Source organism: Pyxicephalus adspersus, chromosome 8 (genome assembly GCF_032062135.1).
Source record: "Pyxicephalus adspersus chromosome 8, UCB_Pads_2.0, whole genome shotgun sequence".
Lineage (NCBI taxonomy): Eukaryota > Metazoa > Chordata > Amphibia > Anura > Pyxicephalidae > Pyxicephalus > Pyxicephalus adspersus.
In genome coordinates this window covers 20,952,821-20,978,352 of record NC_092865.1, presented here as the reverse complement: position 1 = coordinate 20,978,352, position 25,532 = coordinate 20,952,821, and the positions used below count along the sequence as shown (strand labels likewise).

At 37.7% G+C, this 25,532-nt stretch overlaps 1 protein-coding gene across 1 annotated transcript in view; it reads left to right on the top strand.

The window, feature by feature from the left end:
* COP1 (COP1 E3 ubiquitin ligase) overlaps positions 1 to 25,532 on the top strand; it is a 129,053-nt gene that overhangs the window by 10,684 nt on the left and 92,837 nt on the right. The window contains exons 3-11 of the mRNA XM_072419732.1: positions 6,493 to 6,590; positions 7,516 to 7,580; positions 8,744 to 8,863; positions 15,141 to 15,209; positions 18,932 to 18,991; positions 19,345 to 19,421; positions 20,284 to 20,341; positions 24,189 to 24,303; positions 25,011 to 25,146. Coding sequence (XP_072275833.1) covers positions 6,493 to 6,590; positions 7,516 to 7,580; positions 8,744 to 8,863; positions 15,141 to 15,209; positions 18,932 to 18,991; positions 19,345 to 19,421; positions 20,284 to 20,341; positions 24,189 to 24,303; positions 25,011 to 25,146 — 798 coding nt within the window. The remainder of the gene's footprint in view (positions 1 to 6,492; positions 6,591 to 7,515; positions 7,581 to 8,743; positions 8,864 to 15,140; positions 15,210 to 18,931; positions 18,992 to 19,344; positions 19,422 to 20,283; positions 20,342 to 24,188; positions 24,304 to 25,010; positions 25,147 to 25,532) is intronic.

The following is a 25,532-nucleotide window of genomic DNA, read 5'->3' as shown; positions in this document are numbered from 1 at the left end:
TGCACAAGGGACATCACCTGTTCCTTCTGCTCTAAGCAACCTTGTCCATTCATAATAGTGTGGAACAATAGTTCCACTTTAAGGGTAAATTGAGTGGCCCTTCAGATTCTAGCATAATGACAACATTTCCTGTGAGGCATAAGCAATTCACCGATTAGTATTACTTTGTTGGCTCGAGTTGTTCTTTAAATTGGTTGCTTATGTCACTGTTAAAGTTTGAGGGGTTTTCTGGAACACAACAATTAGTGGCTTGTGTTAGGACAATGAATGAACTTTTCAGTGTATAGGCATTACACAAGCAGAGTTCAGTGTGTTAATTCTCTGTTGATGGTGTGCACTTGATTGTTTGCATTAAGTGAGAACATTCACTTCTTCATTTCACAAGCTTTTTAAATGTCCTTTTCTTATTTTCTATTCTAACCCACCCTTCCTAAAGCAATTGTTTATCCTTAAATGAACTGTGAAATCCCAGATGATGTAGTGCTGGGGTTAAAGATCCAGAAGTATGGAGAAATGTAATACTTTGTGCTGCATACTACATCACAAGTGGTAATCTAAGTCAGATTGTAGCTATTAGGGGCTTTGGTTTGGCATCTCTAACAAAGTGGTATCTACTTGAAAAGAAATAAGGGGGTGAGTTGTCTTTTGCCAGAGGCATGCATTAGTGACAGGTTAAAAAAAATATAATAACCCCAAAATAAAAAAAATATATATATATATATATTAGCCAGGTTCGGTAAGTGTACACATTGGAAAGGTTTCACTTTCCCTTCTAACAAAAATATATTTTATAATAAAATCCTATACAAGCTGGATGGTTTACTTAGCTATACCTTGCTGGTACTGGGTTAGATACTAACAATTATTTGTGTACATTCCTCAGAGATTTTGGGCCATATTGCATGGTGGCGTTATGCAGTTGCTGCATTTTTGTGGGCTGCACATCCAAGATACAAAAATGGATTTAGATCTGCTCACTATGGAGGCCATTTGAGTACAGTGAGCTCTGTTATGTTCAAGAAAACAGTTTGAGATGACTTGAACTTTGTGACATGATGTGTTATGCTGCTGTAAGCAGCCAGGAGTAGAGGAGTACACTGGGATAGACTGTAACATCGGAATGATACTTAGTTTATACTAAGGGATCCAAAGTGTGCTAAAGAAATATCCCTCACCGCCTTATCCACCATTTCACCTCTACCTGCTGTTGATATACAACAGGATGGATCCGTGCATTCATGTTGCTGTGGCCAAATTCTCATCCTACCATCCGAATGTCACAGACGAAGTTGATACTCCTCAGACCAGGAAAATTTTTCTAATCATTTTTTGTGCACTTTTGGTACGTTCACAGGAGTGGCCTGTGGTGTGCTCTCCAGCTGCAGCATCCAATCTGTCTCAAGGTTAGACATGTAGTACATTCAGAGATGCTCTTCCATATACCATGGTTGTTGCCTTTGTATCAATTATAAACCGTAAGGCCCCCCCTTCTCTGACCCTGGCATAAACAAGGCAAGCCACTCACTATATATTTTCAACTTTTAAGATCAGTTTTTATAAACCCTAGAGGCAATTTTGTATGAAAATCTCAGTAGATCAGTCTGCTTCGCACCAACCACAAAGTTCAAATTCACCTAAATCATTTTTCTTCCCCATTGTGATGTTCAGTTTGAACTTCAGAAGGCCATCTTGACAATATCTGCAACCCTAAATATTTTTTTTTTTCTTTTCTTTAAACAGAATGTTTGTGTTTTTTATTTTTTTTTTACATTCAGTCTGTGTTATCTGCTAGTGGTTTTCAATGTCTGAACACCAGAAGGCAGTAGAAAGCAGGCATGTGGGTGTTTACACTTTTGGGTAGTTTCAGCTCTCTACAGCACAGTGGCTACAAATGACATTCTGAATGAAGTATGAATTGTAGCCACAGGAATTAAAGCTATGCACTTCACTGCAAAAGATATAAGGTAATTATGAGGATTATCTGAACTCCTTTTTTACAGCAACAAGAAGAAGAAATGTATAAAATAACACATTTCTTTTTCTCTTTTGTTTCTTTCCATTTTCTTTCAAGAAAGTGCTAGCTAACAATGTCAGGTTATGAAGAAGCCGGAAGCATATGTCTAGTTATAAAATATGCAGCAGTAGGAGAGTAAAGGAAGTCAATATGTGGTGCAGAGTGTGGGAGCAAAGTAAGCTTTTTACTTTGCTTCGTGTGATCGAAAATTTGGGTCACGTTAAGTTAGCTATTCCCAAATACCCTTCCCCATTCTCATAAGCCAAATATCGTCTTGCTTATCCTGTGCTCCGTTCTGTTCCGTTTCCAAATATAGGAGCTTGGCATATGTGTCTTGATTTTGACCCCCATTCAGAAAGATGAATGATAGTCTCCATCCGCCCCTGCATCCATGTACTCTGTGCCAAGCTCAGACTTTAGGGCCTGTGGCTGAGCTAAACATCCTAGAAGCCAACTTTGCATAAACCTATAAGTTCTTACAGAACTTACTGTTACTGCAGTTTGGGGGATGACTCTTTAAGGGATGGAAGGGAAAACAAAACTATGCTTTACAATAAATTTTATAAAGGAAAGGTAATCCACCTAACATTATGAATAAATTGTCTTTCATGCAGAATATAGCTGGTTTTGTTTTTATAGATGGCTAAATGATGGAAGCTGTTTGCCGGAATGATTGTGGCTGATTTTACAGAATGAGATTGTTAGTGTGATTGTGCCAGTGATAGGCAAGGCCTTCTATAATGCCTATTCTTGGTGTTTTCTGCAATTTCACAATAATAAATATATTTCTAGACGAGAAAAATTAAAACAAGTTGGGCAATTATTGAATGAGTGTCTCCACACATAGCAGAACCAAGCATTGATGAGCTGCTTCCTTCCCCTTCTCCAAGTCTGGGAAGAGATAAAAGGAGTCTGGAGTGCTGAAGGACTTGTGCAACACTCTTTTGGAAAGCTAGACTTTTTCCCTGTAGAGTATAGCAGGCCACCCCCCATATCATTTATCTCGCCTTTGCTTTCCAAATAGCACCCAAGTCTTTTATTCTCTTTGCTCAATACTCACCCCAGGTGTGGAAGTTTGTTAGAGATACCACCAGGGGAGTCCCTCTGTAAAGGAATGTAGTGATTTTGTGTAATAATGCTTACATGCTGCCCCTAAACACTACAAGTCACAGAATAGCATCCTCTGCCTTCATTTTGTAATTTGTAAATTCTATTACGTATTGGGGTGAAAGGTGATGAAAGGGTTGGTACCATCTGAAGGAAGTGTTATCATTATTTCTGCATTGGATGTTCTTTTTGGGAACAATTGGGCAAGCCCTTGTGTAAAATGGTATCTTTGTATTACAATAAAAACCTAATATTGTCTAAAAATAAAATCGTTTAGATGGTTTCAACCAGTTGACTGTAAAACAAGAAGAAACCTTGTGCTTTAGACCTCAATTTTCAAATAGTATTTGGAAAAAATATTTCTGGCATTTCTATAACAGTGGAATAGTGGAATTAAAAAATCAGTTTCCCACTGATAAACATACCCACTAAACATACATATATTATAATTCCTAAGTTTTGTGATTCCAAAAAAAAAAATCTCAAAGCAAACTTTGTAAAATCATATCCAGGTGTCATGTTTTGTGTGTTTTTTATTCAAGACCTTTAAAACTAATAGCAGCTGTCTGCCTGACATCGGAGAAGCTTTATCCCTGGAATAAGTCCATGTTCTGTGAGAATACAGAGGGGAAAGATGTTTTTGTTTTTCTGGGGCTCATCTTAAGCCCTTTGTTACTGAAGGGGCCTCATGGTGTTGTCAACTAATGCAATGTTGGCTGGACCGCCAGTACTCTGCAAGGTTCTGATATGCTTTTTTTTTTCTTTTTATTTTTTCTTTTTTTTTTACACTGAACCTTTCAAACTGTTCATTGTTTAGTACTGAATGGGATGCTGTGCCCTACATCAGTACTGGGTATTAGTAAAAGCAACTGTTGATTATTTTTTTTTTTTTTTAATCTGTGGAGAGCTATTTTTTTTTTTCAGTTGCACAGTTTCTTTTAAGAATACCACTGCTCTATGGATAAGTAGGATATTGTGGGAAGAGACCACCATGTGGTGGGGATGTTATTGGATCATGGCCACTGAATGTGGTTAATGCATTGATTATAATCTTTGGATCTTCACATCTGCCCTCAAAAAAGATTACAACAAAGTGTTTTGTAATTGATGTGTTTTATTTTTTTATTTTTTTTACCTCTTGAAATGGACATTTCCTTAACAGAACACAGACTGCAAAGAAATAAAAAATCAAAATCCAACACTGCAATAACTAGCAGCAATATTTGTAATAATTTGATAATATGCATATGTAAGAGTTATGTAATTTATTTTTTTGGAAAGCACAGTGAGGGAAGGAAGTATTTGATCCCCTGCTGATTTTGTACGTTTGCCCTCTGACAAAGAAATGACCAGTCTATAATTGTAATGGTAGGTTTATTGTAGGTGTGAGAGACAGAATAACAACAAAAGAATCCTCAAAAACCCAGAGCTCAAAAGTCAGAGCTTGATGTGCATATTAGTGAGTGAAGTAAATATTTGATCCCTTCACAAAAGATGTCCTAGTGCTTTGGTGGCAAACCTCTTGTTGGCAATCACAGAGGTCAGACGTTTCTTGTAGTTGGCCACCAGATTTGCACACATCTCCAGAGGAATTTTGTCCTACTCCTCTCTGCAGATCCTTTCTAAGTCAGTAGGGTTTCAAGGCTGATGTTTGGCAACTCGAACCTCCACAGATTTTCTATGGGATTGTCTCTTCGATGCGGTGAAGGTGTCCTGTCCCCTTAAACCTGAAAAAACTCCCCATAGCATAATGACGGTGGGGATGGTGTTTTTGGGGTCATAGGCAGCATTCCTCCTCCTCCAAACACAGCGAGATGACTTGATGCCAAAGAGCTCAATTTTGGTCTCATCTGACCACAACATTTTCACCCAGTTCTCCTCTGGATCATTCAGATGTTCGCTGGCAAACTGCAGACGGGCCTGTACATGTGCTATCTTGAGTAGGGGTACCTTGCGGGCTCTGAAAGATTTCAGGCCTTCAGGGCGCAGTGTGTTACCAATTGTTTTCTTGGTGACCATGGTCCCAGCTGCCCCGAGATCATTGACAAGTTCCCCCCCATGTAGTTCTGGGCTGCTTAGTCACCGTTCTCCTGATCATTGCAACTCCACGAGGGGAGATCCTGCATGGAGCCCCAGACCGAGGGAGATTGACAGTTATTTTGTGTTTCTTCCATTTGCGAATTATCGCGCCAACTGTTGTCACCTTCTCACCAAGCTGCTTGGCGTTAGTCTTGTAGCCCAGTCCAGCCTTGTGTAGGTCTACAATCTTGTCCCTGACATCCTTGGACAGCTCTTTAGTCTTGGCCATGGTGGCTAGTTTGGGATCTGATTGATTGCTTCTGTGGACAGGTGTCTTTTATACAGGTACTGTAACAAGCTTGGATTAGGGGCACTCCCTTACAGAGGGTGCTCCTAATCTAAGATCGTTCCCATACAGGGAAGACACCAGGGAGCCTGAAATCTTGCTGGTTGATAGGGGACCAAATCCTTATTTCACTCATTACAATGCACATCAAGCCCTGACTTTTGAGCACTGCGTTTTTGAGGGTTCTTTTGTTATTCTGTTTCTCACATCTACAATAAGCCTACCATTATAATTATAGACTGGTCATTTCTTTGTCCGAGGGCATCATACAAAATCAACAGGGGATCAAACATTTCTTTCCCTCACTGTAGATGGGTACAATATTGAACTTGTTTTTACTTTAATATGGTTAGAAGAATAATGGTTCACTTTCCTGCATAATTGTAGGCAGACCTTGAAGAGCAACAGCTTTTTTTTTGCCACAAAGTAGCTGTTGGTATGAAAAAAACCTATTGCAAAAGAATCTGATAGGACAGGTCGTTAATTTATGGGTTCTGACAGCAGTTCTTTTTCCTTGTATGTTCCAGACATAAGATCACTGTAGCTTGCTGTAATGGAGTGGGTTTTATGACAGAATGTAAGCTTTAAATAATTTTGCTATAGCTAAGATTCATGTTGGTCAACACAATGGGCTGTATTTTCATATAACAGGTAATCTGTCATTCCCTCGTGGGAATCAGTTGCTGCAATTGAAACACATGGACCTCGAAGATTCTTGTGAGGGAATGTCTAATTCCCTGTTTTTTAAATAGAGCCCAGTGGTGGGAAAGGGCTGTGTTTAGAAGTAAAATTTCAAATGTTTGGTATTGATCTTGAAAGTTTAGCTGTTTAGGTATTTTTTGCTCCTTTAAGGAAAAGGTTATGACATAGACTCTCCTTAAAATGTGCCTGACAGATACTACCTTTTTTACTTTGGTTAGCTACCCTGGAAACAAGACATGCAGCAAGTCAATGATGGCTATTGTGATTTTTTTTTTTTTTAATGAACTTATTTTGTTCTTTTCAGCTACAAATGCATCCATCAAAGCCTGGAAGACAATAACCGATGCCCAAAGTGTAACTATGTGGTTGACAACATTGACCATCTTTACCCCAACTTTTTAGGTTAGTAGTTTTGCTTTGTGTCGCAGTCTAAGTAGTAGGTCTCCAGGCAGCCAGTAAAGATACTTATTGACCCACTCTACTTTTTGAAATTTCTTAAATGTAATCAAAGTACCCTGATTTGACTTGTCTTCTATCAGCTTCTTGCAGTCCCTGTACAGAAGAGCCCAGGAGAGGGAGAAACGGCACAAAGACAATCTGTTGTGTTAAACTGCCAGGAGCATTCCGATAGGTGTTAATAGCAAAGTGATAGGGATGGATATACCCCATCATCAAATTTTACTAGGTTCACAAACATTGTATAGGAGTGTATAAACACTCTCGGAAGTCTTTCAGAACAGTGGGTGAGACAACATTAAGGTGGCCTATAAAGACACCAAATGTTAATATATTGACATTCATTACATACTTTAATGTCAAGAGCTTTTAATACAATGTATATTTTCACATTTTCCTAAAATGTTTCCTGTGCTGTCTGTGGCACCACTCAGGTGGTTTTCTCTGTGTAAATCTACAGTGGGTGCACAGACAGCAGTAAAAAGCTTAAATTCTAGTTATCCCACTCTACTCAGAAAGTAACATCCCCCTTGCTTGCTGCTCACAGTCAAAAATTAAAGATGATCAAAGGTATGTGAATCCTGGTGTATGTGTTTCCTTTTATCAGGGCTAAATATGATAAGGGAGCCCAACATTTAAGCAAGAATTATGAAGGTTTGTAAGTTACTGTGACAAATAATTCTACTTTTGAAAGTCTACAAAAATATAGAAACTCTTTTGTAGATGTGTGTGTCACTAGATAACCCCTTGATACAGGAATTTTGTGCTTAAAACAATTTTAAGTATGTGTATAAAAAAAATCTACATTATCTTTTGTTTTATTTCCAAGCTTGTTTCTTGTAGTGAGTCATCTGGATTTTTTTTTCCCCAGTGAATGAACTTATTCTCAAACAGAAGCAGAGGTTTGATGACAAGCGTCTGAAGCTGGACCCATCGGTAAGCTTTTCTCTTTATCAGTCAACTGTAAATCAATGTTGTGATAACAAAAAGCAATCATGTGGTGTATGACTAGGGGTATTGGAACCCTTTAGCTGTCCTTATTTTACTCCAAGCAAGTGTTACTTTCTTGTGGAAAGAATATTTAGCAGACTTGTATGAAACAAGCTGTAATCTTTTATCTTGTCCATTTGTTACGTCCTCCTCAGATATCATTGTGTGGATGTTTTTTTTTAATGTCCTCCCCATTTCTGAGAAAAACCTTGTAGGGGGTTAGAATGTTTCCCCACTTGTGCAGCATCTGTTAATGTTAATGTCACCTAATGGACATATTAGTTGGGTCAGTCGGTCAGATATTTTTTTTTTCCTTTGCACATTGTCAGTTCAGCTTTAGTGATATGAAAATCTGTTTGTTACAATTATTCAGATCTAGACCTATGCCATAAATGTATGTGTCGGCCTTTAATTGTAGAATGTTTTTGATGGGTTAGCTGTAATGTTTTAAAGCAATTCTGTCTTCCTAAAAAAATGCAAAACCTTTTAGTTTTTAGGTATTAGTTGTTTTAATGTGAATTTATAACTTGGCAGACAATTCATTTTAAACAAAGGATAAAAAAACAAAAGGTCTAAAAGTTTTCTTCAAAAAAAAAAAAATGCTAGTCCAGTGTTTTCCCAAGCCCCATTTGACTGGGCACACCACCCAGCACCTGGCTTTTTTTTTGGGTGGGTATTGAAAAGTTTGGTCACAATACAAGGGCAGCCACTCACCCACCAAGCTTAAAATAAAAGCTAGCTCTCTGAGCATAGCATGCTTTCATTTTTGTCCCTCTAACTTTACTTTAAACCTAAGCACAGGCACTAAGTGTGCATTACTTTGTATTCTGTACTTTTATTGTGAGCTGGTTAACCTTTATTGGTGTCCTCCTTGAATTTAAATTAGATGCATACATAATAGTCTAATTACTGTCCAAGCAGCCCAGTTTTTTCTGGAGACATGGAGGTGTAGTAAAATACCATTACTAAATTTGATCTTGCTCCTGTGTGCTGGAATCAGTGGTGAAAACGGTTCCCTTTTAACCCTTCTGCTCACCCTTGTGTCTTGAAGCCCAATTACCCACAAGCCAAAGTCAAACTAAAACTTAAAAATTTTCCTCTCTTCCCAGAATGGCCATCGGTGGCAGATCTTCCAGGACCTGTTAGCAACTGATCAGGATAACCTGGATCTTGCGAATGTGAATCTAATGCTTCAACTTCTGGTACAGAAGAAGAGACAGCTTGAAGCAGTAAGTGTGCAGGACTGGTTGAAGAAGTTCACCACAGGGCTCATTTCTAGAAAAGCAACCTTGATGAAATGAGTCCTGAAGCACTTTGTTTTTGTTGCAAACCTGACTAGTGAACTGAAACACCCTCTTGACTACTATCAAATAGGCCATGGACAAGAATAGTCTTAATGTATATATTAAAAATGTGCATGCCTGTGTGTGTGTATGTGTGTGTGTGTGTGTGTATATATATATATATATATATATATATATATATATATATATTGCAAACAGATTTGTAGGGTAAAGAAGCTAATTTTGTGAATTGTACTGGAGAAATGTAGCATTTTTTCCCTGATAACTATAGACTGAATTCTTAGTTTATAGAACGTAAAGTAGCACTTCCTGATGATCTCCCGATCTTTGATCATGGAAATAAAATCTTACCTGGTCAAAAAGACCTTGAACCTTATGCTAGTAAATGCAGAAGACTTACAGATTCCTTGGATCATAGGTTCAGAAATTCAATGATACTAAGAGAAAGGACTCAGAAGTTGTGTACCAGCTGTAGTATAGCGAGGAAGGAATGTATCTGGGGCAGAGGTGGTAATCCCGTATTTTTTATAAACCTTTGGACAACATTCTTTTTACCTCACTTTTAGGGTTTAAGAGCATACTTCTTTTATTTGAAGAAAGACATAAGTCTTCCTTCTCGTTTGACCTAAATATAATATATATATTTAGCCAGCATTGTAAACAAGCTTAGTAAACAAACTAAGGATCCTATAAATGGTTACTCCTACTTTAGCAACACTCTCTATGGGGAATATATAAATTTCAATATGTACAGTTTAATATTGTGCTGTGTCATAACAGGATATGAATAATGTATAATATTGTTATTTTGAATATGATACGATATGATATATTATATGATATGATATAAGTTACTAAACATCATGGGTGTTTTTACTAATATCAGAAACCAGTTATTGATTACAATGATCAATCAGAGTAACAATAAAAATGCTTTTGCTTGTCCTATATGTCATACTAAATGTATACTCTTTACAATAATTTGCATGTACAGTGCTTAGACTCACCCGTCTTGGACCTTTATATGCATCATACATATGATCTCCGACCATTTCTCTCTATCTACTGGATATATACCATTCCCTACCATGTTTAAATAAGCTATAAATATATGTAGTATATTTTACAATATCAAATTTTTGTACTAATACTATATATCTGCTTACAACATCACAAGTACCGTATTTTTCGCCGTATAAGACGCAAACTGGGGGGGAAAAGTGGGTGCGTCTTATACAGCAAAGGCCGTTTTAAAAAATAATTAAAACAACATACTCACCCGATACCCCGATCCTGCGTACGTCTCCTCTTCTCTCCTCTCCTCGATGCTGGCTGCAGCCCGTGTCTCCTCCTTCCTGCAGAGCACAGCGAGAAGAAGCCGGCACACGCGCCCCCGCAAAGCACGGAACCCGGAAGCAAGCTGATCCCTGCCCTAACGGAGTTCCCCGGCGGAGAAAAAGGTAAGTAATCAGAAGGGGAATTTAAATTGGCACAGGGTGATCAGAAGGGGAATTTAAATTGGCACAGAGTGATCAGAAGGGGAATAGGGTATGAATGGCACATGAGTGATCAGAAGGGGAATAGTACAGTATTTGGTTCAGAATCTTTTTTTTTTTTCTAGATTTTCCTCCTTTAAAATTGGATGTGTATTATATGCCGGAGCGTCTTATACGGCGAAAAATACGGTATATATATGTTGAGCAACATTAAGTGTAGCACCACCCCTGAGGAAGCCCAAGGTGGGCGAAACGCATCGGATAACAAGGCTGCGTAAAAACCATTGCACCTCATGTATACTCTGCATATACTGTTTGGGTGAATGCTCATCTTATGATGAGAAAGAGGACTCTCTTGCCAACTAGATGATCTCTGTCTAGTCCATTAGGTACAACACCTCCAGGAGTGAGGTAGTACGAAATATAGATTGTAAATACCAATCGGGTACCAGCTATAGTTTTAGGTCAGTTGGCTATATAATGTTTGGCATTTGTCCATAATGGAAGAAAACCAATGTGATGGCGCTCAATCCGGTTTCAAAACACTAGGTGTCAGATTTTCAAATTTGTTCTAATTTAGAGTAGTATTTATTTAAATTAATCTCCAAATTTTTGTAATTGTATGCTTGATAATCCCTTATGGGATTCTATACTTCCTTTGCTGTAAGCTGGATTCAGCTGGAATTTATTGGATTTGGGTAGACAATATTCCTTCTATGAGAGCCATATGAAAATGTGTTTCATAGTTCTTTTCTTCTGGTAGAAGTTAGTGGTGCCCCTGTTTCTCCCTGTTGGCAGTCCTTCCTAGCCTAGTTGAAGACGCAGTCTCGTGGAATTGATAAAGAGTCTTTCTGTCCTGGCTGCATGCTGTGCCAGTAACAGAGCCTCCCTCTACAGCACATATTGTTCAGCTCTGCTGCCAGTACAGCCATAAAAATATTTGGCCAAATATCACAGCAGCAAAAGGGAAAATAATATAATCTTCAGATTAAATTTAGCTTTAGAAGGAGAGAAGCCGAAGACAGCCTAACATTTTGTCTACTAGAGCCCGGCACGAAAGGATTGTCAACATTCTGCATTGGGTGGGTATATTTAGGAATGATGGTGAACTAGGGATGTGCCTACACTCTTGATCATAGTTGGCTCATTTCATCATTGTTGTTGTAACCTTTGTCCAGAACTGATAACGGGCATGGGATTGCATAGATCCTTGGCAGCCTACTCCGCAGCTGTGGATTCACATCTCCCAAGTGCTAGATTTTTAGTAATGTTATTACTATTGTCATTCATTTTTATTTAGGTGAAAACATGAACCCTTCCATGTACATAGTTTCTTCAGAACAGCACAAAGATTTTTTTCAGTATGTTAGAACAAAAATACAAAGTGTGTTCGTAGTGTTGCTACCATAGATCATATCTTAACAGTAGTTTAAGTTAGCTAAAATGTGACTGATACATGTTGGCTAGTTTTATGTTTTAAAATATTAAAGCAGAAACATACTGTAAAAATAATTTTTTTTTTAGCAGGCGGAATGTTTATTTTAAGGGACAGCTGATGTCTCTTCTGCATTGAAATAAACTCTTTTTAATTTAAGAATACTCACCTCTTGCTCACTTGTGAGTGTTATCTTCCCCTGGTCCTCTTTGGGTTCAGCATCTTTGGCCATCTTCATTGGCCAGGCCAGAATTATATAATTCTCACGTGTGATTTCAGAAAAAAAATTATGGAAAAAATTCAAAACATGCAGGTAAATTTATTTTATCGCAGAGGGGCATTGCCTTTCTCTTTCTCTCTGTAATACACAATCTACCTCCTTGCAATTTATTTTTACAGTAAAATGAAAATTTAATGTATTTTTTTGTTCTTTAATGTCTATCTACGTAGTTACCTAGTAAGTCAGGTTGAAAAAAGTCCATCAATTTCAACCACTAGGGTAATAAAAATATTCCAGATATAAAACCCTATGGACTAAGTTGATCCAGAGGAAGGCAAAAAAAAAAACGTTTAATACACGGTTATATTCTGTGCTTCTAGAAAAGCATCCAACTTTTTTTAAAGCAATCTATAGTAGTTGCTGAATATTATCACAGACCTTACAGTGAAGAATCCCTACCTTATCCGGAGCCTAAACTTCTTTTCCTACAGACGCAAAGATTGCCCTCTTGTTCTTTGTAAAAATCTCAAAGTGAATAATTGGGAAGAGAGTGGACCATTTGACAATGTCTCTCCTCAAGGGAGAATAGATTCAGTTCAGCTAATCTCTCCTCATAGCTGAGCTCCTCCATTCCTTTTATTACTTTACTTGCCCTTCTCTGCACTCCCCCCTATTCCACAATATCTTTTTTTTTTTTTTGTGAACTGGTGCCCAAAACTGGACTGCATACTCCAGATGTGGTCTGACCAATGCTTTGTACAGGGGCAGGATAGTGTCTCCATCTCTGCAGTCTATTCCTTTTTTATACAAAAAAAATGCTTTGCTAGCTTTAAATATTGCAGCTTGACATTGCATGCTATTATTAAGTCTATGATCTACCAGAACACCCAGATCCTTTTCCATTCCTGACTCCCCCAATTGTATTCCCCCTATACAGTATTTACATTGTTACTTTTACATAGTTACATTTCTCAATATTAAATGTCATTTGCCACTTGGTTGCCCAATCAAACAGTACATACAGCTCTGCTTGTGGATTATCCTATATGGACCTCCTTCTATTACATAGTTTGGTGTCATCTGCAAACACAGAAATGGTACCTCTATCTTTTATAAACATGTTAAGCAGTAAAGGTCCCAACACTGAACCTTGGGGTACACCACTAATATCCTTACACTATTCAGAGTATGAACCATTAATCACCACTCTCTGGATGCGGTCTTTAAGCCAGTTCTCTATCCATTTTAAGATTCGCTTATCTAAGCCTATTGACCCTAAGTTGAATAATAACCGTCTGTGGGGTACATTATCAAATGCTTTAGCAAAGTCCACATACACTGAATCAACTGCTACTCCACTGTCTACCTGTTTACTTACTTTCTCATAGAAAGAGAGTACAATTTGTTTGACAACTTCGGTCTTTCTTGAATCCATGCTGACTATCACTTATAATATTATTTTCTAGCAAAAACTCCTCTGTGTGGTTCTCTATCAAACTCTCTAGGACCTTTCCAACTATGAAGGGTAAAATTACCGTTCTCTAGTTACTGGGTAATGACTTTGCTCCCTTTTTGAAGATAGGAACCAGATTGGCCTTTACGCCAATCCATCGGTACCTTGCCAGTGACTAAAGAGTCTCTAAAAATTAGAAATAATGGCTTTGAAATAACTGAGCTCAGCTCCTTGAGGACATGTGGATGTAATCCATCAGGTCCTGGTGCCTTGTCAACCTTAATTATGCCCAACTGTTTCTCAATCATATCAATTTTGAGCCATTGCGGCTCATTTAAGGCAGTGACATTGCTATTAGCGACTTTGTCTAAGTTTTTAATTTTGGCCCTCCGTGTATTTGTGTTTGACATCACTGATATATAGGTGATCCTTTTATTTTTGGAATGCCCTTTCCTTATTCTTTATGACTTTTTAAACATTAGCTGTGAGCCACATAGGGTTTATTTTAGCTTCCTAAACTTATTGTATGTATGTATATATGTTTTTTTTTTAGTGTGTTTTTGTAGAGCAGACTTGAAACATTCCTATTTTTGTTCTGTGTTTTTGATGACAATATTCTCTCTAATGGATCAAATATGCTAAACCATAAACATATGTCCTCCTCTTCATAGAGCCATGGCTTGGAAGCCACATGTGCCTCTGAGATAAATTTTCCTTGCCATTTTATGTGGCAGATTTTCAATAGGTATGCAATATGTATTTAATCACCTTGTATAATATACAATTCACAAGAGAAGAAAGTTGCATTATATTTGCTCTTAAATGTATTTGTTAATCATTAGTAAATTTCTTCATTGGGTGCAATCTGAACTGATCCTCTAGGTCAGGGTGGGCAAACCTTTTTGCTCAGGGGCCACAGTGTGTTTTTAAAATTGACATATGAGCTGGGCCAGTATCTGATGGATAGAGGGTGTTTGTATAAACTGATCTAAAATACTGGCGGGTCTGATTAAAAGCCCAACTGGCCATTGTTTTCCCATGCCTGCCTTAGATCCTACGGGAAGATGCAGATCATGGTCATGGTATCACAGGGAAGAATTGAAAATGGCACTATCAACTTCTGTTTAGTTTCATGGGAAAACCTTACTTTTTAACAACATGCTGTATACTAATGTCCACTTCCAACAGTGTAAGTTGAACTAAATTTTAAATATACAATGGTATTAAACCGGGGTAAAATAATTTTATACCTGTATGATCCTATCATTGCTGTTTGGACAATAGAAAAGTTATTGCTTACCACACTGAATATCCTAAATTAGGGGAGAAAATGATCATATAGGGTGATATGATCCAAGTGAAAATATTACGAATGGGCATTGAAGTTTCAGTTTTCGAGCAGTAAACCTTATTTTTCTTTTTCTTTTTTTTCTTATCTCCATGAATAGGAGATCACAGGTATTTGCATTATACCTAATTATTTTCTGGAATATTGTCATTTACATAGCAATATGTAACACTTGAAACTCTACTCCACAATAAAGCAGGGTGATTGTATCTCTACCATGGTATTAAGGATCCAATTATGTTTTTCACAGGAATCACATGCTGCCCAGGTCCAAATACTCATGGAATTCTTAAAAGTTGCCCGGCGGAATAAGAGAGAGGTAATATGGCATTCATTTTGGTATTTAAGTATTGTTTAAATCTGCATCACATCGAGATATAAACAGGTTACATCAGATAAAAAAACACTGCACATAAATGTATTGTGCTGGAATCACAGACTTTTCTAAAGCCATCTACATGTTTGTTTCCTTGCGTTACGATTGTTTCTGTGCCTTACAAAGACGTAGTTGGATGTTTAATATTGTTGGGCCATTTTGCACATCTGCCAAAGAATAAATAGATTTAGCCATTCTGTTGTAATTGTGCATTTGAATTTTTCAGAAAGGATTTTCCTAATCTTTGAGCTTTACCAGTATGAGGATAAAAATTCTAAGTTTGTTCTGTAACTTTATGGACTTTGGTATGATGTGTATATAAACCATATTATGATGGTAATCTTTTAATTTGAGAGCAAAATCCTGCTACTCTTTGAAGAGCTGCTAATAATGTTTACAACGTTATATACTAAACGTTCCTACACCTCAAAAATATATTTGATTTCTCAAATGTCTTGCTTTATGCCCCTGCCGTTCATACAGTCAGTTGCAGTTCATATGTCTTCACTGCAACATACCTGATAATGTGGAACCAGGGCACTGCATGCCCATTTATCATTTGTAATAGAATACAAAATGTCAGAAGGATAATCTGTCCCATCACACTGCAGCCATACAGGCTTGAAATGTCACTGCTTGATACATGACCTAAAGCCAGTTATACATATAAGAACCTTACAAGTTTTGCATTTTCCCCAAGTCTATCTTATAGAGTAGCGCTTCTTTTTGCAAACTTTTTAAAGTCACTCAAAAAAATTCTTGCCAAAAATGTCTTAAAATGGAACTGAACTTGATATTGTGATAAAAGTAAAAACAAAAGGCACAAAGTGTAAAAAGAACGTGTAAAAAATGCATACTACTTTACCTCCTCTTGCAGTAAAGCAAGCTGATATCTTTAAGTAAGTGTTCTTGTGCCTATGTACCTGTGTGCCACCATGTAAAGTCCTAGCATCCTCTTCTGTTCCCGCTGCAATGCACACCGCACCCCATTGTGTTTTCACCCTTGACAGCTACATTAGCTAATTAAAATGCCCCCATTTAATTATAAAACGGTTGAACCATTAAGAACAGGCAAATGATTTCATACTTTTTAAATACCTGGTGATCACTTTTAGTGAACATAGCACATGGATTTGGAAGTGTTAATTTGAACTCTTATAAACTGATGGAAAGTGTTTTCAAAAATATTCATAATGTAGTTGTGCAGTGGTTATCTTGGGTCACCTTTAAAAGCTATCACGTTTTTCAGATTAGATCTGCAGTTTAAACTTTAAGTGGTGTCATATTTTTGCTTTGTCAATAGCTGGGATGTTGACGATGACTTTTGGTGAGTTCAGTATTTTTATTGACGAAGTTTGCCGTATAATTTTCTGAACAGGTCAGGAGATGTTAAACAGATGCTTGGTGTCTCTCATCTCTGACAGAGCAATGGATTGCATAACTCACTGCCTCGTCTTTCCAGTTTCTTCCATTCCCCGTTCAGCTTCATATATTTCCTATGTTTTGGTCAAGAATAATTAAAAACAAATGACCGAGTAGAAATGATATTTATATTGGCAAGAAAATGACTTAAAGTAACTCCCTCTACACCCCTTAAGATAAACATTGTGTTGATGATATAACCTTCCTAAATGGAGTTCCTTGCTTCATTTGTTTAAATTTCTTTTCATACGTTTTCTTCCAACTTTAGGAAACAGTTCTTCCTCTGTCTAGGTTTCCAGTTTTGGCTTTCAGGGCTTATTTCTTTCTAGAAAGATAGGACTGTATCCAGTATTCAACTGTTTTCTTATTTAACCCTTGGACCTCTATAGTTTTATTTTTTCCAAAAAAAAAAATGGAATGTACGTAAGATATGTTTTGGCCATCTTTAAAGTGTCGTGGCCCCAAATTCCTTTACTGCGTTTTTAGTCACAAATGAGGTGAAATTGGGTTCCTGAGGGTCGTGAAGGATAAACATTTTTTACATTTCATTATGCTGTACTGTTTCTGAGTTGTAATCACTTTGAGAGTAATTGTGTACATTTGTGAATGTTTTTATGCCTTTTTTGATGCTGTGCGTCATTCTAATCAAACGTTTTGATTGCTCATGACGCACACGTTAAAGTTTAATCCCAGTACACTTTCTTGTTGTTAGAAAACAGCTAAACAAATGGGCATTGAAGAACCACACACTGCAGCAACTGTTATGAGGATGCTGGAAGTTAGTCAAGCCCTATTAGATATTACAATGGAACTGAACTCTTTTTTTGTGTACACCATTGCCAGACCCACTTCTCCTGGTTCTATTCTGGGTTCAGATACTCATCATTTTGGCATGGTTAATGGGGATGGATTGATGACTCCCACACTACCAGGTACTGAAAGTATTCATTGTTAGTACCTCGGTATGTTGGGATTGTACACTGCCCAGCTTGATGTACATTCCGCAGAAGATTGTCAAGCGAGTAAGTTTGTTTTTGTTGCAAAAGGGACATTGCCTAACCCTCCTACGATAAAGAGCTGTCTGATCACATTTTTTTGTTTTTAAAATTTAGTTTCACAATAAAGTATATCAACAGTCTCCTGAATTGCAGTCTAAAAGGCTCTAATCCAGTGACTGTGCAAAAGCCTTATAGTAAACAAAACATTTTGTACATACTTCAACTGACAGACTGAGGGTTTTCAATACATAAGTCAGAAGTGTCCATCCCCAGCCCTAAAGAGCCCACATATAGGCTCGTCCATCTTTTGTAGATTTCTAACTGTTTAAGCAATACCTGACTTCGTTTACTACTGTATGTTGTAGAAAATTAAAATATGTACAAATCCATTGTATTGAGGGCTAAAGTTGGAGCCCCTTACATAAATGATAGGTGTACACATTTTTAGATAGCCAATGACACATGGTATAGGTCATGGAAGTCACAGGTTTGTTGCAGAGCCCACCATGGCTTCTTAATATGCAATATGGCACCACTTTATGGTTAAAAATATTTAAATTATTAAATGGTTTGTGTATTAATTATATTTTGGATCAGTATATTTATTAAAAGGGGGTTTTAAGTGAACCATGTTGGTAAAAATAAGTGGTAGTGGAAGGGGTAAAGAGGACATATTTGTCCATTGTCACAGCTTTCAGTAGAAATAAGCTGGACTACTGGCATTTACATACAGCATTGCTGATCCTTTGGCTTCACCTCAACTGGTTCCTTCAGTGTTGGCGAAAAACAGTTCAGGTGTTGTCTAAATGAATAGAAAAGTAAGGTACTTATCTGGTAATTGGTAGATGTGTCTAAGATCTGAGTTCATTTTTGGCCTTGGGGGCAGACACATGGAATGATTTTATAGGGTATAGATGGCTCCTGTTCCTCAGCACATTTTTTTTACCTTTTAAGTTTAGAAGAAATTAAAGCAACCAAAATATGGGATCACATTCCTTGTGAAAGCTTATGGTTTGAACTTCAGTAATGTATTCATAGTAAAGCGTGTCCCTTTTACACAGATACCTGTCTCTCATGAATGATTTTTAATGACACCAAATGCTTCATAATCCAGTTTTGTTTGTGTATACGTCAAGTGTCAATTTCTGTGTGTTTGTAAATGATGATTTGCTGTGATGAAATGCTGCTCTCTTGCTGTTTGTCAGGGAAGCGTTTCTCTTATGTGCACTGTTTTTGACCTTACAGCAACTGGAGCAGATCCAGAAAGAACTGAGTGTGGTAGAGGAAGACATAAAGCGCGTAGAGGTGAGAGGGTTGATTGTACTTGTCTGTAGCTGGATTGTTTTGGCAGTCTGTCTAACATCAATCTCTCAAAATGGCAGGTGGTCCTAGATGTGGATCCTTACCATGCATCTGTCTCTCTTATTCATGCTTTGTTGTTCCCTTGCTTTCTGTAGATTTTTTTCTCCTACTCCTACCTCCTATTTTTTTTTTTTTCTTTATTTGTACTTACTAGATATCTGGAGGTGTGTATGTGTGTGTGTGTTTAATCTTTTTGAAATACACCTACAGCCAATGTCAATGTCTAATAACACACACACATGCATATATATATTGGTGTTTTTTTTTATTGGGTTTTTTTTTTTTTTTTTGTGCAGGAAATGAGTGGTTTATACTCGCCACGCAGTGAAGACAGCACTGTCCCCCAATTTGAGGCCCCCTCCCCATCACACAGGTGAGACTTTTACATTGCTTGCAGTTTTGAAAATTGTCATTTCTGTTTAAAAGGTTTAATACTTCATTTACAGTGAGGCTGTAGTCACCTTTCCACATATTGCACACCTAGCCATACACTTTTACTGTATAGCTTTCTTGTAGGATTTCAGTAAGGCTTATTTCAGACCTGCTTCAGGATCAAGTAATCCAATTCCTATTTGTATGTTTTCAGCGTTGATAAAACAGATTCTTAAAAGGACTTTATTTCTGATCTTGTACACCCCTGCTTGTACATTTGTAAATTGCCTTGGTTGGAGTCTCTTTAAATGAGTAACCTGTGCAATTGTATCCTTCACTTCTGTAGGGTGAGTTACGTTTCTTAGGCTGGGTACACACATGCAATAATTGTTGTTGGAAAGGATCTTTCACAGTCCTTTCCAGCAACTAACGACTGCATGATGCATGAACGAGCGATGTACATACAGCACCTTTCTGCTCTATGGAAAGGGGAGGGTTAGAACGACGGAGCCGCACCCTGCTGTGTACTCTCCCCCCTCACTACTATTTCGATTGTATATCGTCTGTGGATCCGCCAGGACGGTAGTTCGGATGATGGACAACGGGCTCTGTACACACGCCAGATTCTCGTCCGATATTGGCCTTCAGCCGATTATCGGACGAGAACTATTGGACATGTGTGGTTCCTTGGCACATTAATGGAAGATTACTTTCAGCTTAATCTGTTGCTGGATCTGTCATCATTTATCTGTTTTTCTACTTGTACCACTTGTTTCTTTGTTTTATTGCTCTTTTTCAGGACCTTTATTTTTAAACTCTTTATTAGTATTCCTGAATAACTTTTTTCTTTTTTTGTCTGGCAGTAGCATAATTGACTCGACAGAGTACACCCAACCACCTGGCTTCAGTGGAAATACTCAGGTGAGTGTTTTTTTTTTTTTTTTTTTTTTTTAATATATATAACATTTTTTTCTTTATCAGTGTAATTGTAAAGAGAAATCTGCTAAATTTTGCTTCACTCTTTGTATATAAATTGATCCCATATTTGCTACTATGCAGGTGCTGCTGAAAAAAATAACTTTTAAAGACCCATGTTAAGCCACACATTTATAAAACCAAAAAAATAGCTAAATGGCCAATCTTCTGACTCAGAATCTCATAGCTATCAATGGCTATGGGGTGGGGGCTACCAGGTATGAAGATCTCAAATTAGAAGGGTTTAAATACTTTACTCCCCTAAAGGACATTTTGCTGTTAGGATTATGAACATGTGGCCCGCTCAGATATAAACTGTGACTTCTACTGAAGGGAAAGTTTAGTGAATCTGAATTTTGATCCGCCTTTGATCGTTATGAAAACCTTACTAAATGCATAGGACTTCACCACACATTAAAGGCAAACTACAGCACCATATTCCTTGGAAAATAACCACTGTAGGCTCTCGCCTATCTTGCTCGCGACTACCCGGCCTCCGTACTATCCAACCTAGTACAGAGGCTGGAAAAAAAATCTATTATAAAATGCCGGGGCAGTGCGGTTGGACGTCTGCTGCGGTGCTCCTGCATGGCGCACGTTGACGGATGTCTGCGGGTGCGGCGAGAGGAAGGCTGGCCTGTGTGTCAAGGTAAGTACTGTACTTTATTAATGGAACTCTGGACTATCCAGCCTACCCTGCCGCCACAATAGGCCTGATAGTCCGGAGTCTACTGTACTATTTTGTACTATTAAGCCAGAACGGAAAGTAAAGATTTTGGGAACATCAAGAAATGTTATTGTTACTAATCAGTACCCTGTGAAATACATATTAGAAGTTACACATAAAAGTATAATGGTATGGGAGTGTGCCAAGGCTTAAAGCTGTATCTCTGCAGTGTAAGATAAGGCATTGCTGCATTTGACTGCTAGTCTCGGGAGATTTCGAACAAAACTGCCTTGCAGCAGGCTCTGACACGAGGAGGCAAAGCCGGGTCTCTACATTGACTCGGTACAGAGCAAAGTATATTAAGTTGGTGATGAGGGAAAGAATATCTACATAGAGACAGTACTGCTGCCTAGTTATATGCTTTCCATCTGTCGGGACAGTTTCCAGAGTTCAGTCTGTCTTTACATGAAAACCGTTTGTCACAGCATTATCGTCATATTGAAATAGCTAATCTAATATTTCATTCTCCAACTATGATCTTAATTCAATTACTTTCTTCATTTCTGTATTTTGCATTTGCACGTATACCACATGCCTAGGAATGGGGAAGCCTAAATCAACACTATCAAAAAAAAAAAAAAAAAAATCTTTTGTTGCCAACAATCTACATTTCTTTTCCTAAATTGTGTTACTTGGGTATTTCTACGTTCTTTGCTATAAAACATTTTGTATAATCGTAGTGTGATTCTAGTGGAATTCCTAATTCGAGGTTTATCAGAAAATTCTGGCTTTCACTTTTTTTGTTTTAATTTATGCATTTTAAACATTAAAGCTAAAGAGCTGGAAGCTACAGCTTATAACTTACTAGCTATACAAGATACTGCCAGTTGTAAACTGAATAAAGTTTTTCTCCTGGTCAGAAATTTTGATTGCTTTTATTTCTTAAAATATCTGTAGGTGGCGCTGTTGGTTTCTGTATGAAGTTTTTATATTTAATAAAGCGTACCTAAACTTAGAAATTCCCTTTACATGAAAGGGTTGTCTACCCTTTTATATAAAGTAAAAAAAAATTTTTTTTTATATATATATATATATTTTTTTTTTTTTTTTTTAAAGGGTTCAGCACCGTCCCCTAATGAATGGGAGCGCAAATCCTCCCGGGACACCTACGTCACGCATCCAGGGAGGCTCTTGGGTTCCCCTTCTGTGCATGCCCGAGGATCTCGGGTGTGCGCAGAAGGAGTCTTTTAGTGGAAAAAATTAAAAAATTGCCAATCTCATGCATGCACAGTGAGAATGGCAAGTTTTTTTTTCCATCCTACGTCACCAGATCTGGCTCCTGGGTCAGGTGACGTAGTAAGAAGACGAGAAGGTGGCAGCGCTTTTCAGTTTAGTTTCTCTTTAAAAGGTTGGGTCTAAAGCTTGCCTTTAAAACGCTCGAAAACGTCTGTGCCACTTTTTCCCGCGTTTACGTTTCAAGTGCTTATAAATGCATGGAAGCGTTTTCCTGTGTTTTTTTTTTTTTTTTGTGTTTTTACAGCATTAACCTGGCGTTTTAATTTTTGAACGTTGCAAGCAGGGTTAAAGATAACACTCATAAACGTGCCTCAAGGAAACGTTCCTTCCATTTCGCCAGACCAATGGCTGGAAAGGGGTTAGTTTTATGGAGCCTGACACTAATGTCATCTGCTGGGTGTCGCACACAGAGCTCCTTTCCACCATTAAATGCAGATGAAGCACTTTCCCATTGCTGCTCCTGCTCAACGCAGATTTTGCCCTTTTCTGTTGCTCTGCAAGTTTTGTGTTTGCCAGAGCCCAGTTTTTCTAAAAGTGGCAGTAAAACCCAATGCTATCAGACCTGTCTCTCAATAAACTCCAAGAAATGGATATTTATAAAGTTACAAAATTTCTATTAAGTTTTAGTTAGTATAAGGAACGCAACATCAGTAAAAGTTTCTTTTCTGAATGTTGCTTCTTCCTGCTCTCTTCTCAGGCTTACCCCCAGCAGCATATTTGGCTAACAATGATTGAGAGGAAATACCTGCAGTGGGAGACAGACAAAAAAAAGCACATCATAAAGATTAATCCTTTTAAATCTTCATAAAGACAAACTTATTTTCTCTAAATTTCCACTCACTGTAATAGGAGTGAACACGTCCTGTCAGATTAACTTGGATTAGCTGAAATGTCGTCTTTAACAGGAAATCTTTCCTCTAATGTGCATACTTAATAGAAAAATACTGGCAATTTCAAAGTCTCTAAGATATGGAAAATTTTACTTAGCACCTTACTAAGCATTATAGAATTACATGTAAAAAGTGTTTCTCTCTATTCCTCTTTTGAATTGCTCCCACCCCTATTTGCCGGTATGAGCCAAGGTGGCAGGCCGTTCCAGTTTAGTAATCGTAACACTTGTGTCTGAAATCATTCATAGATGTGAAGGCCATAAATGGTGCTGATGGAATCTCTCCCAGCCAGGAAATTCAGTTTGGTTTTTTAATTAAAGTTTCTGTTGTCATTAAGATGTCTGTTCTCTGAAATCATTGCTATGTCTGTTGACTATTTTAAGACCTATGGGCTATAAATATCCAGGCAAAATGTTGTCAATGAGCTTCTGTCATCGTCCGATTTAATCACAAATATTTAGGGTCATTTTGCTGAATGCTCTTGTGTTTTCATTAATGTTTACTCATTATTTTCTATTTGAAGCAGCTTCACTGTCTGCCTCTAAAATTGGGCAAATGGGTAAAATTGGGCAAATGCTTACTGGGCATACCTGCTATGAGAAAGTGGTCAAGTTAGAATTCTACTCTCCTTACTTCTGTCTTTATTTCATGATGCCTAGGTGGGGAATAACATCCTCCACTTTCAAGGAAAAGTCCTATGTAATGCAGAGTAGGAGGAATAATTGCAAGCAATGTAAAGATTCAATGGTAAAAAAATACCCTCAAAGAAGGTCATTTGAGAAGAAGGGAATATGAACCCTGGTGGGTGGTCCATGCTATGTGGACTTGTCCTACCACTCCATGCTAACTTTTTGTAACATGTAATATAATTAGCATTGCAAACTATACTGGATCTTCTTTATCTTAACATTTTATTTTTTTTTATTTTTTTTTTTGTCAGACAAAGAAGCAGCCTTGGTACAACAGCACACTGGCATCGAGGCGAAAACGTCTTACTGCCCATTTTGAAGATTTGGAGCAATGCTACTTTTCTACCAGAATGGCCCGTGTTTCAGGTATGAACACAACAAAGTAGTGTTTTGCACCTGGCAATGTACACCCTTCCCCTGCCCACCCTTGTTATACCATGTTTTCTCCCAAAGTTTTTGTTTTCTCCATTAGAATAAACCTTTGTGAAATGGACCCTTTTGTAATATTAAAATTAAAGGCTTGGCAAACACCTAAACCTTCCAATCTTGGGTTTTTCCTTTTGGGCCTCCTGGTACAATTTTCTCCAACAGGGGAAAAAAATTCCTTCCTGATTCCATTAAGCAATCGGATGTTCCCTGGATCAACAGTCTCTGTTATCTTTACTTTAATGCTTTAATAGCCATTTATATTCTGTAGTAGTTTTTTTTTAATGCCCATCACCTGTTTCTGGTTACCTAAAACAGCCTCAATATATGGGCCCCGCACTTGAAATAGTGCCTGTGTACAGCGATGTCAGTCCTTTTCAACTAGTCCTGCACATATAGTAACTGCAATAATTCATATATATTTACCACAGTCTGAAAACAAGAACACGTTGCAGCCAATTACATTCAATCAAGTTTATGGAAGTTGTAAAGCATGACATCAGTTTGTTTTAGTTTACACTGTATTCTATCTTAGCCATTTGCATTGAATACTCTGAAATGTGAAGGTTTGCTTGCATTCTGTGGTTTAAATCTAATCATTAGCATTCTGTATTTTCATATTGCTTTAAATGTCTCCTTCTACACAGATGATAGCCGGACGGTGAGCCAGCTGGATGAGTTTCAGGAGTGCCTATCCAAATTCACTAGATATAACTCTGTGCGCCCTCTTGCCACGCTGTCTTATGCCAGTGACTTGTATAATGGCTCCAGCATTGTGTCCAGGTAAGATTGACATTTCATCCCAGCACACTAGTTGTTGATGTTGAATTCCAGATTTCTGGCATGAACTGTTAGACGTGAGCGGGTTAAATTTTTTTCTTTAAACCTATTTCAAATTAAATAAGCCTCAGAACCCCATTTAAACACTTTTTTATGTCTTAAGTGAAAGCAGTGCAGTGATTTGTCACTGGCTTGCAGCATTGAATTGGCAGGATGATAGATTTATCACGGTTTAGATGCCATTGGATTTTATATACAGATTTATTAGTGCAAATTTTTTTTTTTCCTGATATGATGTATAAGGGCTTTCACTTGTCATTGGTGTGTGTGATTCTGTTTCAATACACTGGGTGGCAGTCTTTGCACACATTTACCAATAAATATTCCTT